Below are 16,621 nucleotides of genomic sequence, written 5' to 3'. Positions count from 1 at the left end.
TGATGGAAGAGTCTGCTAGACATTCTACAGGACACAGAGAAAAGTGACTGACAAACTGCCAATAAAGGTGGACATTTAAATTTTCCTGCCTTGCTGAGGAGTCTGCCAGACACACTATGGCCTAGAGGCTGAAGAACGGAACATTACAGAACTTCAGGTGACTGACCAGGTAGAAAGATGTCTCTATCATTTCTAGAGTTTATATATTATCCTTTTGTGGTCTTTGAGGGAGTTGAAGACAGTTATGGTTATAGTTTTGCTTAGTTAGAATTAAAGATAAGTTACATATAAGACTTTAGACTCACAAAGATCAGATAGAAGATGGAATATTTTTTTTAAATCTTGCTAAATGTTAATAACTAAATATTGTTAACAATAGTTCTTATTTTATAACTGTTTTGTTATATATTTTACTATATTAAAGTTAAAACCGTTCTTTTTATTTTAGAGAAGATGAGATGATGGGAGATATCATTCTGTAAATATGTTTCTTATTGGTTAATGAGAAAAGCACTGTTGGCAAATAGGAAAGCAAGATAGGAGGGACTAGGAGACAAGGAGGATTCTGGGAGATGTAGTAGAAGAGATGAGGCCATGTGGAAACACTTAAATGAATAGAAATGAATTAATATTTAAGAGCTAGCCAAGAAACACTAGCAACAGGCCAACAACTTTATATCTAATATAGTATCTCTGTGTGTTATTTTGGAGCTGATGTGGCTCTGGGAACACACTGGTAGGAAAACTGCTCATAACATGACGTTGTGGTGTTCTTGAGGTTTATACACTTAGCAGTTGAAAATCACCTCTCTTTAGAAATTATTTTGTGTTTCTACAACATTTGTTCCAATCATTGGTCAAGAGATTGTTTAAACAGAAGTGGTGACAGGAATTGGTCCCACTTATCAATCTGATAATTAGCTTTTAGAAATATTTTTAAGATGTTTGTAAAGAAAAATACAGTAAAAAGAATGTGACAGAACTCAAGAGAAGTAGTAGACAAAGGCAATGGGAGAGAGGTAACTGGAATGTTCTGCAGGCCATGAACAATTATTTTAATGCTAATGCAGAGATCTATATTTTATAGAGCTGTTGTTGACCTCTGATAGATGACTTATAAACATACATGGGATAGAGTTTGTCATAGTTAGTAAATATAAAATATGAATATGTGTTTGTTAGTAACACTGAATTTACCAGTACTTTTGTCATAGAAAAAAAAGAAAAAGAAAAAGACCCCCATGTTGATCATTACTTATACTAACATGATGGAATTTTGTTGTTATTTTTCATTTACAGAAACTATTTTTATGACAGGTCAGATAATTTCTATGAATATTCAAGTCTAGAGGAGGTCAACTCAGCCTATCCATGTGGCTGATACAGGAAGGGCATACCTTACTTCAGATGAACTTACCACACTACCCCAGCCTGCAGAGCAGAAGACACAGTGATGGCCTTATCCAGGTCTTTTGTGAAGACTCCTGCTGTTAGGCCATAGGTAGTATTGTTCGCTCTCTTGATCACATCATCTATACATTTAAACTTCATGATCTGCTGAACTGGTCCAAATATCTACATAGAAAGAATCACACACACACACACACACACACACACACACACACACACACAAAGAAACAGATTTGTTAACACTCATGCTTTAAATATACCACATATGTTTCTCTAGAATCCACTCTACATGGTCGAAAGTGCTATCTCTCACTTCAGATCTACGTGTAAGGATCAAAACAGGTGGTCATGGCCAGGGAAAAAGGAAAAAATGCTCTGCTTATGTGTTATTTTCTCTGTGGAACAGACACCAGTCTTCATTGCAACATCTCATCCTACATGTTGTAACAGAGCTGCCCAAAATGCAAGGACTAAATATGAAATCATAAGTACATGACTTCCTTGGAAACATCTTAAAACCTAAGCCTGGTTTTCTTCATTGTTCAAGTTACTTCACAAGGAAGCATAGTGAAAAAAGCAGTCCTTCGCTCTAAGAGTAACAAATAGACAATGACTGAGAACAATGTCTATGCTTTCAACACAAGAATATCATTGATTCAAATATCATCCACCTTATTATATTTGGGTACTTATATAATTATAAAAATGAGCTAAAACAGCACAACATTTTTATCCAGGTTTTACTAGTCACCAAAGCATATACAGAATTACCAAAAAGCAAAAAATGAAAAGAAGACTTATTACTGGAAGCCTAAACCCAGATCCTATAGGAACCAAACCCTGAGGTCTCTGGAAGTGGCTAGAGTCACAAGATAGGAAATAAGAGTCACAGCTTTTCTAATCCAGTGTGAGCCAACCTTTCATTAAACCCAGTCTGTATCTTACCTCCCAAGTAATAGAAAACAACAGGGTTTTCACATAGACATGAAACTACTATATTCAAGATGAAATAAAGGGATTTTCTGAGCACTAGTACCATTTCCTGGGAAATGGGAACATGGATTGGCAAAAACCTTCAAGCCTCAAATGGTTTTCTGGTTCCAAGTCAATTTGAATTTCATGGTGCAATTAGTGGTCACTCCCTGAAGATTGGGGGCAGATTCATAGGGTTCTAATTTCTGCCATGACTCTGTAACACAGAAACACAACAGCATGAACACTGTAAATGGAAAGCAGGTGGAAAAGGACTGTGGTGGATTTGCTCAGAGTAGCAACAACTTAGTGGGCACAGTGTGGGCACCAGGCTCTTATTCTGAAGCATCAAATGAGTTATCAGTGAGTATATTCCAGGAGCATAATAAATGCTTTGTTGAATGAAGATTATTTTCTGCTTTATTGTCCTTTGTATACATGTTAACCAAAATCTGTAAGAACAATAGCTCTGATCAAAGAATAATTGGTCAATAAGTGCAGCAGTTCAAAAGCACTTGAGTGAATTTTGAGTGAATTGATTCGGACAACCTTAGTATGGTGGATGATCCAAACACATTTGATTTTTATTTCTGTTCTTTGTAATTATTTCCATTCCAAAACAAACTATGCATATCTATACCATAATTCCTTTTTACCTTTAAAAAGATTGGTTGTAGTCATTAAGCATTTATAACCAATCCCATAATAATGACAACAAACATTTATAAACAATATTTGGGAATTTGGGCGTCGTTCCTTCCAAACTACTTCCTGCTGATAGGGGGCGCTGTCGTGGGGATCCTAAGAAGATGCAGAAATCCTGGCTGTAATCTGTAAGTCTGCCTTATTCAAGTTGTTTTGAATGTTGGATCACCAGGAACACTGTTTCAGGGGGTCTGGCTTGATCAAACCACCATTGTCTGGAAGGAATCCACAGCTTTTCATTTTCTGTGGAAACAAAAATAGAAATCCTTTTCCCCAGTAACTTGTCCTTGAACTTAAATGTTGGAGTCAAAGCATTTTTAAAATATATAAATTGAATTAATGCAGCAGCATTTCCTTTATCAGTTGTTGTTATTTTCTCAGCAGTCAAACAATGCAGAGACAACACAATAGCATACAGTAACCAGATTCTCTCTGAGCTTTTCATCTTTACGTGGCTTTATTATTACTGTTTATTTTACTTTTATTTTTTCATTTTTTGAGACAGGGTTTCTCTGTGTAACTTTTATCTGCCCTGGAATTCACTCTGCATTCCAGGTTTACTTTGAAATCAGAGATCTGCTTGCCTCTGTCTCTGGAGTCCTGGGATTAAAGGCGTGTGCTACAACACCCAGTTCCTCTTTGTCTCTTTAAAACCATTTTTTTTTTCATGTCTACGTATATTTTAAAACACACTGTAAACCTTTAGAGGTTTTTCTTAATATGAATCTGTCTTTACTGTAAATCTTTATCTTCGTCTGGCCACAAGTCTTTTATCTGGTAAACAACAACATTGCTAAAATGAAAGTCATAGCTGTGTCAGCCGCGGTTTACCAGAGATGGTGGCGGGTATATTACCCCCAGCACGGAAAGCTGTGCTCACCGCCTTGGTCTGTGCTGCCACCCAGAAAGCATGCTGCCGGCTTGGAGATGTGGTCACTGCCATTGCCATCTCTCATACACACCAATAAACTGTTAGCAGAGTTATTTAAAAGCTGTGCGGTTTTTTGCCGTTTATGCTGAGTCAGGAACCTTCCCTTAAAGGAGCCGCACGAATATCTGCTTGTCTCTAGCAAAGCAGAGTTCAACTGAGAAAAATGCTGCTACCAAGAAACCTTGCTTGTCTCTGTTCTTTTGTTTCTAAAACCCTTTTTTAAGCTTTTGTTAAATTTTAAGTGGAAGTTCTTATTAGCCACGTGGGCGCCATTTGTAACGAGTACGGTTTTTCCGCCCGCCGCCTGGTATTGTCCTGCCGCCGCGCCGCCAGCCCCAAATAATACACTGAGACTCTGTATTTGATACAATACTGTTGGCCTGGTTACTTGTTTCTTATCGGCTAGCTCTGCCTTAATTATTAACCCATTTCTGCTGATCTATGTATTTCTCTTACCAGGGAGCAGGCGGCATACTGCTTTCTCCAGACTCTCCATCTTGATTCCTCCTTACTACTTCCTATTTCCTCCTTGTCTCCTAGTCCCTCCTATCTTCCTTTCCTATTGGCCAACAGTGCTTTATTATTAACCAGTATGAGAAACATACAGAATGACCTCTCCCATCAAATATATGGAATGTTTAAATTATGATTCATTGCCTTTGGGACTCTTCATCTTCTTGTAATACATGACACTTTCATTGTCTAAGGCAAACGCTCATATCTCTGCATATACAAAAGCCCTCAAACACGTGGAGTATATTAGCTACCATTTTAATCACAAACTAGTTTCTCTTAATTATACATTGAATATCTGGGTACCATTTTAATGATGCTACTTAGATTGCACTCCCCAGGACTCATTCTCACTTCCCTTAATTGGATGGTCCACTCTGTCCCTGTGAGGTTGACTTTTTTCTTCCCTTCCCTTCCTTCCCTTCCTTCCTTCCTTCCTTCCTTTGTTTCTTTCTTTCTTCCTTCCTTTAAATAACTGAGATCATTCAGTATATGTTGTTCAGTGCCTGGCATATGTAACATAATACGTGAACATATTTTTACAAATGACAAAGTCATTTCCCATTCCTTTAAGGCTGTTAATGAAGCACCTATAGAAGCTGCTGTGGAATTTGTTCTGTGTTTGATAGAAACTTCTTGTAGTCCATTGCATTCCTCACTGATCAGTCTTGATCACAAATTACTTTAGACTTTATCATCAAGCACTTCAGGGAATGCTGTTCAAGGAGCTGAAGGTTTCAGAATGGCACACAGAAGAATATGGAAGGCCCAGAAATAGAACATCGTGGACCCATTACCTCCTCTTTGGCAATGCGCATCTCATCAGTAACATTGGAGAACACTGTGGGCTGGACAAAGTAGCCCTTGTTCCCCCAGCGTCCGCCACCACACTCCAGTTTGGCTCCTTCTTTCTTCCCACTCTCAATGAGATCAAGTATTTTCTCATGTTGATCCTTGTCGATCTAGTTGGAAAAAAAAAAAAAAAAAAAAAAAACCACACACAAGAAAAGAGCAACGCGAAAGATAACATATTGTAAATGAGGTTGAAACCACCTGACAGGTTAAACACCCAGGCATACAAGCCACAGCAAATTCACTTGGCGGGATATGTTTATGCACAATATGTAGTTGTGTGTGTAGCAATAATTAAAGAAGATGTCATTAACTTGAGGGGGGAAGGGAAGCGATGGTGAGGAGAAGCGGGAGTAACAGAATGTATTCACATCAAATTCTTGAAATTTTTAAATTAAAGAAAACTAATTGCTGCAAAGACGAGAAGGTTATGTTACTAAGAATGAAGGAATTAGTAATTTTTAATTTAGTAGTCATTTATGAATATACACCAAAATCAGTATGGTGCTACATGTGTCAATGTACCACACGGTTTGTCTCATTTCAGTGTGTGGTGAATCCTTGAGATTGATATTACTATATGTTCTCATTAATGGCAAGATAATTAAGTAGAGGAAAGGTCAATTTTCTTTTTCAAATGAAAATACTGCTCACTCCAAGTATATGTGCATATAAGCATATAAGCATATGAAGTAAAAAAGAAAAGTCTTTATAAATGAATTATCCCTATATAAACTCTAATATGTAATATGAAATAAGTAACACACCTATTATAAACTCAAACCCAGTAAGTTGGTAATCATAAAAAAGAAGATCCCCAAAACTGTGGAAATTATATTTCCTATACAAATACTATGGCTTTTGTTGTTTCCATACCTGTTTGGTTGTGATACAATGTGTTTTCTCAAACTCTACTTAAAAAAAGACTTGGTGACTCAAAAAGCAGTGGATGAGATGCTAGTCAATGTCTCTTCCAATAAGCTCTATTTTTGTTGTTTTTTTTTTTTTTTTTTTTTTTTTTTTTTGAAACAGAGGTTCTCGAGCCCATCCTAGAACTAGCTCTTATAGACCAGACCAGTCTCGAACTCATAGAAATCTGCCTGCCTCTGCCTCCCAAGTGCTGGGATTAAAGGTATGCACCACCACCGCTTGGCATAAGCTCTTCCTTTTGAGAGAGAGAGAGAGAGAGAGAGAGAGAGAGAGAGAGAGAGAGAGAGATTGAGATGCCTGAGACTTGTTGTTTTGTTGGTCAAATTCCCAGCATGCCTGTATGTTCTACTTATACAGTACTACCTGCCACAATCAGCTATGAACTTACAAAGAGTGGCTCCCTGTGCTAATCAGCTAGAAAATGGGATTGTATGCTCTCAACTTCTATGATTCAATATTTTAAGTCTAATTTAATATGTTCTTCTTAGAAGTTATAAAATATTGAAAGTTACTTTTTGAAGATACTAATTTCTTTCCAGGTGAAGGAAAATATTGACCCTTGTTTAGTATTATGTATTACAGATACCAATGGACCCTCTTTTACCTTACTATCCTCTAAGTATGTAACACTGTCATCAGTCTAGCATTTATTTGTCTTCCATTCATCTACTCTCCCTGTCTTCTATATTCTCAATCATATATATATATAAAATGATAGACATATTTTATGTTTATGTATATAGAATGAAAAACAGTAACAACAAAACCACTCAGAATTATACACTTTTCTGGACCATGATACACACAAATAGAAATTTGAAAAAATACTACATGTTATGAAAATTATCTAGAACTACATAATCCCCAACACTTAGAAGGCAGAGGAAGGTGGATCTCTGTGAGTTCGAGACCAGACTGGTCTACAAGAGCTAGTTCTAAAACCACAGAGAAACCCAAAACCAAAAACAAACAAACAAAAAAAAAACCCCTGCATAATATCTGAACTCAATGGTAAGAAATATAATGATACTGATACAACACAATAGTTCCTTCACTTGACAGTTAACCTTCTGTCTTTGGGGTTTCACCACTTGGCATTGTTTTTATCCTAAGGCTTTTCTACTTGCATGTTTGTGCTAAGTAGAGAATTCCAAGACCTTATTCCAAGATAATTATAGCCAGAGAAACTACTGAGGATGACCGTGTCCTCTTTGGGTTTTATGGCTTTGCCAGGTTTCTCTCTCAGGGAATAGTTGGCAACAATGTATTCTTTTTCTTAATTGAATTTAAGTTACCCTTATAAAATAATTCAAGAATGAAGTTTGAGTCTAACTCAACAGTGAGTAACCGTGTATCATAGTTAATGAGAAAGAATAACAGCCCCCTAAGGTCAATGTTCAGTCCCTAGATCAAAGCTCTTGGAAACAGCTCTAATGACACTTGGGGACAGTTAAGATCATTGCTGTGAGGATGTCCTATTCCCTGATTTGTTCTCAGCAGTATCCCTTCCTCTTCTCACTAGATGTAAATCCCTTTCACCTTATTGTGACAATTTAATGTGTCTCCAGATAAGGTCGGTGTCCTCAACTATGGGATACAGAGAGAGGAGCAAACTACGAAGGTCCAAGAGCTTGAACAAGGGACCATGAACAAAAGCTGTACAAGAGCAAAAGGTTAAATATGGATGAGAGAGACAAAGACATTCATATTTGCAGTGGGTGTAACTATAAAGAAGAAGCCTAGAGTCCTCAGGGAATACCTGGCTTTTGATAACTAAAAGGAGAAGTTTATCTGAAGCCCAGAAATCAGGCCCTTCAAAAACATGATATCATTGCATTGGAGAAAATGAGGAACCTGCAGGGAGTTGGGGAGTGCTCTATTGCTTATAATATGGCAGCTGAGATAAAGGATTGATTATAAGGGAGAATTTACAGATATGTATACAAACGTCTAAACTTAAAATTTTATGTAGGAATTAAGAATTTTACCAAAGAAAGAATGCAGAAAATGATAGCATTTTTAAACTTTCCTTCTTTTTGGTATGTCTATGTGAATGTGGAGGGTGTGTGTGTGTGTTTTCATGTGTGTGAGTATACATAGGAACAAATGCATGTACAGATGCATGCAGCTGCATGTGGAAAAAGTGTACATAGTTTCATGTACATGTATGTGGATGCCAAATGTTAACACTGAGTGTCGTTCTCAATGGTTTTCAAGTTTTTTTCTAATGGGAAGTCGCTCTCACTGAACTCATAGCTCCAGTCTAACTAACCGGCTCACCCCTTTTAATACTGGACTCCTACCCACATACTGCTCTTATGTGGGGGCTAGAATCAGAACTCTTGTCTTTGTGGTTCTGTGACAAATGTTTGTATGTGCTGATTCATCTCTCCAGACCTTCTTTCCATGCTTAAGTCCCGCCATGGCTCCTAGAATGGTTCTAGATAGAAAAAAAAAAAAAAAAAAAAAAATGGCCAACACAAAACACAAAAGATGTCTCTGCTGCTAGAAGTTTTATTAATTAAATCACCAGATCAAAATAATGCCAGCTAACAATGAGCATGAATAGGAAGTTAAATTAGAACTGAAAAGATTAGTTTTGACATCCAAAATTCTTGCCTAATGTTTACTCACCTGAGGACCTTGATTTATTCCTGAGTTCAGAGGATTTCCAAGAACATATTTCTTAGCCCTCTCAACACTTCTTTTCACAAACTCCTCGTAAATTGACTCCTCAACAAAAAGCCTGGAAGCTGCCACACAAATCTGACCCTGGTGGTAGAATACTCCTTGATGTGCAAACTCAACAGCATTGTCTACTGCAAAGGAAGCATTCACAGGAAAGAAAGAACATTTTCTGAAGAATACACACACACACACACACACACACACACACACACATATATATATATATATATGTTTCTCAAATGCAATATAGTGATAGAAAAGCTGATCAATCATCTAATGAGATATAGACTTACTCAATATATTCCACTGTTTTGAAGCCAGGTAACAAATTACCTTGGAAATAATAACAAGAGAACTCTAAAAATAACAATAAAACTCTTTTATGATTTTTCTGAAGAAGGTAGATTTGACTAAAAGATCAAGTATCATTGCAAATAATTTTATAACTACTTCTATTTTATAATTCTTCTGACTATTACATTGTTTTCGGTGTCAGGTTTTAACTAGCTGACAAGATAAATTTGAATTATCTATTGCCTTTAATAATTTCAAAACATTATTGACTATTTTGCTCAATGGAAAAAAATGTTATCTTTCTGGAAATGACACTCAAACAACTAAAACTCACTACATCATAACAATTCATTCTCCCACCCTTAATCCAGGAAAAATATTTCCAAAATCTAACTAAAGCCTAAATCATGGAAGCAAACTAAACTCATAGTTTAGGTGGTCCAATATGTCTAGAGTTCTGTGTTACAATATTGTTGATTCTAAACAAAAAAGATTTTAGGGTGTGTGTGTGTGTGTGTGTGTGTGTGTGTGTGTGTGTGTGTTTTAATTTTATAAATGAAGAATACTCAGTTTATGATTGTAGAACTTGTATATAAATCTGTGAGCTAACTGTAGTTGCTGAAAGTGTAGTGAGAAGAGTTTACAAAATGACAAACTATGAATCTTGCTAACCAAGTAGTAAGTTCTATTTCCAGTAAAGATCCCAATAGTGACAACAGTGTATTCTGTGGATCTTTTGTTTATAACCTCGTTTTAAGGATGAGCTGAAGGGCTGGTTAAAGGAATTCTTCACCACAACTTTCAAGTAAACTGTCACTGTGTAGAAAGTCACATGAGAATTTTATTTGGTAGTAAAATAAGAATGATCTGTATCATTATTAATAAGGTCACATCAAAATGATAAACTTAACTACCCCTAAAATGGAAAGAGAGAGATAAATGATTTAACAGGTTCAATTTTCTTCTGGCCCATACCAGGTGAATGATTCAGAGTAAAGGGAGAGAAAAAAAATAGGAACTTGGCAACCAGGCTATTTTTGGTCCCAAATGTCTCAAGAATCTTGTGTCTTCAATACAATTAAAGGTATGGAATTATCAAAACCATATCAAATATTCTTCTAGATGCAGTCCTTTATACTATCTCAGATTGAAGGGAAGTAACAATCTATCCCAACCCAGAACAAAATCTTCTCTGTGTCAGCTAAAGGAACAATTTAAAAGCATTCAAGAATAACCACAGACTCTAGTTAATTCCTTACACTTTGAAGTAAAATCACATATGAGACTCTGGCTGCCTGTGTGAAGTTATCAGGCATCAGGAGGAAGAGGGTGAGATGCTAGCAAGGGACTTATACTCACAGTCAGCATCTGCAAACACAATGCAAGGGCTCTTTCCCCCGAGCTCCAGGGTGACCCTCTTCAGGTTGCTTTTCCCTGCAGCTTCTTTGATTAATTTGCCAACCTGAAACCAAACATCACAGAGGAGGCTTAGTTTGTTCTCGCATAGACATATTGTTTTAATTCTTTGCATTTATAGGACATTTGCACCATTATTTAATTTAATTTGGAGGAAACATGAAATGGTGTTATTCAAGATCTATTGCCTTCAAGTATAAAAGCCTCCACCATCAAGTCTGCAAATATGAGTAAATCAGAAAGTGTTCATGGGCAGATGTGAGAGCTGACTTCATGTGTGAACAGGTAAGAGATTATTTTTCATTTTTATCAGAATGTCCTCTCTTTATTTAAATAAGAAATACTCCCAAACACCTCATGTATTGATTTCTCATGCTTCTAGTGACATTCAGAGAACTCTTGTCAAGCCAAAATAGTGTTCTCTCCATCATCTAAATCTCAGCTCTCTTCCTCTCTTTCTGTACCCTCCTAGCCCAGACTGCCTTCAGGTTGGTCCTTTATTTGGGATCAGCTCTAACTTAACACAGACCCTTCGTGAGCCTTGCTCTGATGAGATGGACATGGTTCTTTTCTCCTGGTCTCCCAAAGCTCATAAAGATGCTCCTGAGTACATGTATATCTGTGTAAATCTCTTAAAAACACATTCACTGCCTATTGCCCTGTCTTATCGCAGTGTCCTCACTCTTAATCGCCTCAGTCCCCACCCCTAATCTACCTCTCCCATGACTCTTCCATTCTCAAACACATGTCACTTAGCACAGAAAAATAAACTGGCTCTGAACTCTCTGTTTCTACTACGCTAAGATGAAATCCCACCGTTCTCACTTCCTTAACTCTAATTGCTTCTTTGAAGAAAATTACATTGCTTTTATTTCATTTTGCTTTCTCTGTGGATCCTTTACTGTCTAGAGAATTATCTATGATCAGTTTTAGTCTTGACTTTCGAATCCCGTTTTAATTGTTATTGACTCTTCATTGTATATATTGAGAACACAATATGCTAAGATGGTCTACTTTCTCTTTTAGAGGCAACCATTGCAGTTTGTATTTTTTAATGTCTGGCTTTCTCTGCCTACTCCACATGTTGGCATGTAATGAAAGGCTTCTAATTCATCAGAAAAATAAGGTAAATTTTTAAGTCTTATATGGAAGCTGAACTGTTATTGTGCATTAGACAATAGAGAATTGATTTGCTAAAATTTTCAATCTTTTAAATATTTTATTAATAAATTTAACTCTGAAATTAGATCAGTAGAAATAAATAAATAGTGAACATGCTTAGGGAAACCCTAAACATTAACTTATACCCAATTATTCTTTCACAGTTCCTTCTCTATTCCCTCTTCCTCTAGTCCTTCCTGCATTCTGGCCTTTCTTTTTCTTTTGTTTTTTTCTTTCACTTTCTAAGAGTATCTCCCTATGCATCTTAGTCTGACCTGAAACCTAGTATCATCCCACTTCTACCTCTCAAGTGCTCGAAATCCTTATGAGTGCTTTTCAAATAAAGAATGCCAAACTGGGAAAGGATTCTTCTGTTTTCTGAGACATACCCTTCTTATTCAAAGCCAGAAGTTGCCTAGTCTCCTAATTTCCTTGTTTATTTTTCAGAAAGTAAATGGGCATGGGGATAGCATTACAGGGATAGCAAAACGACACCAAGCTGAGGATTAGTTAAGATAATTGCAGAACAAAGCTGTTGCCAGGCTCAAGCAGCATCAGCCTCTGGCAGAAGCAAACTGGAGAAGGGGCCCTAGGATATGGGTTCAGAAGTACTCATAGCATCCCTGTTACAAAAGATGTAGAATTCTAGGCTTCCTTCTGGCCTGCCTGTTTGATATACTTCGCTATCAGCCTGCTTACTGCATCACCATAACTAAAGCTATCATCATGTGTTGAGTACCATCATGCATTTTTTTTTCCAAAGAAATTCTTGAATGTATGGTTGATTTTACCTATCTCAGAGATTTACATGATAAACTGTCTTTCTATTACCTACAAAAAAAAATTTGAAAAGGTGAAGAAAATCAAAACTCAATGCCTTATTTCAATTCTCTGTGAAGTTTTAAAACAACATCTATGTAGCTAACTGCAATTATGAAAAAATGAACTTATTCTCAATTAACTAGGCACATTTCTTTCTTAAAACCTCAAATAAATTCCATGTTTGGATGAGTTTTCATGCCTTGGTCCATCGAATAGAATAGTTTAAGTACCAAATCACCTTCTATTATTTCTCGTGTTGGCAGCCTAGTGAGGTATTGATGGGAGCCATGCAGCCTAATCTCATATCAGCATATGACTAACTACAACAGGTTTCAGACTCTTACTTGGTAAAGACCAGTAATCCACAGGACAGCACAGGAATTTGCTAAATTTGTATGGCTTCAGGCTCTTTTCTCTCATTATAGTGATGATCCTTTGGGTGATTTTTAGTTTTACTTCTTCAGTCACACATGCAATGGCTGTAATTTTCCTTGGGAATTCTGTTCTTTCTTGAATATTTTTCCTGAAGATTCAACAGGGAGCGAATGCTTCTCAAATCTCTTTTTTGATTACTAACTACAACTCCTAATCCTGGAAACTTTTTGGACTCAATAAAAACAGTTTTGTACATATGAGAAAATAACACTTAGAATATTAACCATGTCTCACAGTTCTGGAGAGGCGAGTAAGGTGTGCATACACAGAAAAGGGGGAAAACCTCAGGAATACACATAGTGCCAACTACTGAAAGTTCCCTGGATATCAAGCATAGAATCATTAGTAGGATATTGTATGCTTGATGAGGAAAAACTACAATGCAAAATGAGGAATATAAGCACAGGAACTTATATTGGTAGAAGTGTGGTATGGTGAGATGATAAGAGTGTGCTTTATTAAGGTCTGCCATTTATAGAAAGGTTGATACATGGGACTCTCTTGTAGAAAAGGCAACTCTAGGAAAGAATGGCTTGCCGAAATGAAAGAATTGTCTGGATTTGATATTGTTGACCTTAAAGCATTGTGCCCATGTCTATTACTTTTTAACTTTGTAACCACAAGTAGCTGTCAGCTGACATTAGTGCTGCCAGAGCAGGATGTGTCTGGCTTGATTTAGTTAAGTCTGAAAAAAATGATAAACTCTGTCTAGAATAAGATTATGCAGGGATTTTGAAGCTGTATTTGGGGAACCATAAAGAGGAACAATGGGGGATTTCATAATTATTACCATGTATTCCTTAATTTGTGATGTGTTTCTTAAGTCAAAAATAGAAGCCAATAATAAAGCTGTTCATGTAACCCTGGTAAGAAAACCTCTAAGTATAAATAAAGACAGCCTGAGCTATTTGGGGTGACTTGAGTTCAACCTACTTGGTGGTCACAAGTTTCCCTCTTACCCCTTCCCTATCTCAGGACCTGAACCTGAGCAGAGGCTGTACCCTAGAAAGGTCTATCCATGTTCACTTTTTCATGCATACCAATGAGTCATGCAGTATCTTTTCTGTCAATAGCCAACAACATTCCAACCTCACAGAGTGACTCAAATATGGCTTTGTTTGAAATAGCTTAATACCTACATACTCCTTTGTTTGTAACAGAAACTCATTCAATCCCCAGAATTATATGTTTCTCAACTCTTTCTCTAGTACTCTCTCCTCTTGCTGAGTCTTGTTACAGTTGGGGCTGATTCCTGTTTTTCAACTGTCATCTAATGTAGCCTGGCACACAGAAAACCAAAGCTCTGCTAGCGGGAACTTGAAAGAAAGTAGAATGTGTCTCCCTTTCAGGGTATGCTTGGTAGCCAGAGCCCCAAACAAGGAGCTAGAGGTGAGATGTTACCATTCCTTTCTTTCTTTCTTTTCCTTTCTTTCTTTCTTTCTTTCTTGCTTGCTTGCTTGCTTGCTTGCTTCCTTGCTTGCTTGCTTGCTTGCTTCCTTGCTTGCTTGCTTGCTTGCTTTTTCTTATTTTACATATTGATTCCAGTTCCTTTTCCCTCCCTCCCTCCTTCTCTCCCTCCCTCTCTCTCTCCCTCCCTCCCTCCCATGTCCTCTGACCACCCTCTCACCCACCCCCCCACTCCACAGGGAGGGTGGTGCCTTCCAGGAGGGGTCAACAAAATCTATTACTTTTCTTAATCTAGAGGCAGTAATTACATTGATTTGTTCAAATCACTGTGGCCTAAGTTGTATTTCCTACCATACACTTTACTACTCTTCTGACAAAGGCTACATTTCTCCTAAGAGATGGCAATGATTACACTAAAATTTGCTTACTATAGTCTTTCCACATTAGTAACAGAAACTTTCTTCTGTCTAAAAGTCATCCACTTGTGATAAACATGTTTATAGTCTAGAATGCATAACAAAGCGCCAAAGCAACTTTTTTTAAAGAAAGTGTTGCCTGCAAGGACCCTGCTTCTCCTTGGTAGAGATAAGACCTTCAGGACCTACCTCTGTTGATCCTGTGAAGGACACTTTGTCAATATCCATGTGAGAGGAGATGGCTGCCCCTGAAGTTGGCCCATAACCAGGGACAACATTCACCACACCAGGAGGAAATCCTGCCTGTAAATTAAGAAGCAAGCAGTTAGTAGATCAAGAATTTAATTCATGAAAGATCTGAGGGAGACTAATGCTGTTTCATTATGCTAACTCTGGGAGTCAAGAAAACATACCTAAGTATATTTGTCCTTTATTCATTACTGTTTATAATGTCTTATTCATATGAAAATATCTCTGATGTAGCAATCCCTTAGGACACCACGTTCTAAGGAAAAATCTGTCACCACTGGTGTATTAGTTGTCTCTCATTTGGTATGATAAAACATTGGCCCAAGCAATCTTGGGAAGGAAGGGGTTTATTTGGCTTATAGGTTATGTCTATTGTTGAGGGAAGCCAATGTAGGAACCTGGAGCTCCAGACTAATGTGGTTTGATCACACCAGACCGCCTGAAACACAGTACAAGCTGATCCTACATTCCAAACAGCTGGACAAAACAGCCCTACAGACTACAGCTAGGATATCTGAATCTTCTTCGAATCCCCCAAGACAGCGCCCCTTACCAGTAGGAAGTAGTTTGGAAAGAACGACGCCCAAATTCCCAAATATTGTGTATAAATGTTTGTTTTCATTTAATTGGACTTTGTTATATAAAATTAAATAAAAAATATTCTATATGCATAAAAAAAAAAAAAAAAAAAAAGGAACCTGGAGCCAAGAACTAAAGCACAGACCATGGAGAAATGGTCTGCCATATTTTCTCTGGCTGGCTCAGTTACTTTTCTTACACAGCCAGGCCCACCTGCCTAGGGATAGTACCACAGTGACCTGGACCTTACCACATCAGTCAATGATCGAGAAAATACACCACACGCATAGCCACAGATCAATCTGATAAAGACAATTTCTCATATGAGATATCCGCTCCTTAGCTATGTCAAGTTGACAACAAAATTGTGACAACTATTCATCACCCCAATGATTACCTGTGTCAAATTTTATAAAAATAACTCAAATTGATAGGCTATAGGAGTGTATGTTAAATTACTTATGCAGAAAGATAGAATTTATTGTTACCACCAGCTGGACTAGAAACATATTGGCACAGCAGGCATATTAGCATAGAAACCACTAACCATTAGAGATAATAAAACTCAAAATAAGAAGCAACTAGGCCAGTTATAAGCTGAATGGGGAAGATATAGCTCAATATTTAATTATTTGAGAAAATATTATATTTTCTCAAACTTATGTTCATGAGATTTGAATAATGTGAATAACTAGATATAATATGACTGGCTATAAGCTTCTGTCATTATTTAGACAGAGACTCATCCGTGATGGCTGACAAAAGTCACAGACTGTAGCTCTGCAGCATTCATCACCTGTGAGTGGGCATCAGCCATGTGTGAATAGTGACGCTCACTCAC

General features: G+C 37.2%; 1 protein-coding gene across 1 annotated transcript in view; it reads right to left on the bottom strand.

Moving 5' to 3' along the window:
* Positions 1–1,392: 1,392 nt before the first annotated feature.
* LOC127233622 (aldehyde dehydrogenase 1A1-like) overlaps positions 1,393–16,621 on the bottom strand; it is a 28,578-nt gene continuing 13,349 nt past the window's right edge. Inside the window, 5 exon segments of the mRNA XM_051200164.1 lie at positions 1,393–1,575; positions 5,329–5,493; positions 8,948–9,132; positions 10,655–10,757; positions 15,142–15,255. Coding sequence (XP_051056121.1) covers positions 1,414–1,575; positions 5,329–5,493; positions 8,948–9,132; positions 10,655–10,757; positions 15,142–15,255 — 729 coding nt within the window. The 3' untranslated portion in view covers positions 1,393–1,413.

Source organism: Phodopus roborovskii, unplaced genomic scaffold (genome assembly GCF_943737965.1).
Source record: "Phodopus roborovskii unplaced genomic scaffold, PHOROB, whole genome shotgun sequence".
NCBI lineage: Eukaryota > Metazoa > Chordata > Mammalia > Rodentia > Cricetidae > Phodopus > Phodopus roborovskii.
The sequence above is the reverse complement of the archived record's forward strand: the minus strand, read 5'-3'. Positions and strand labels throughout refer to the sequence as shown.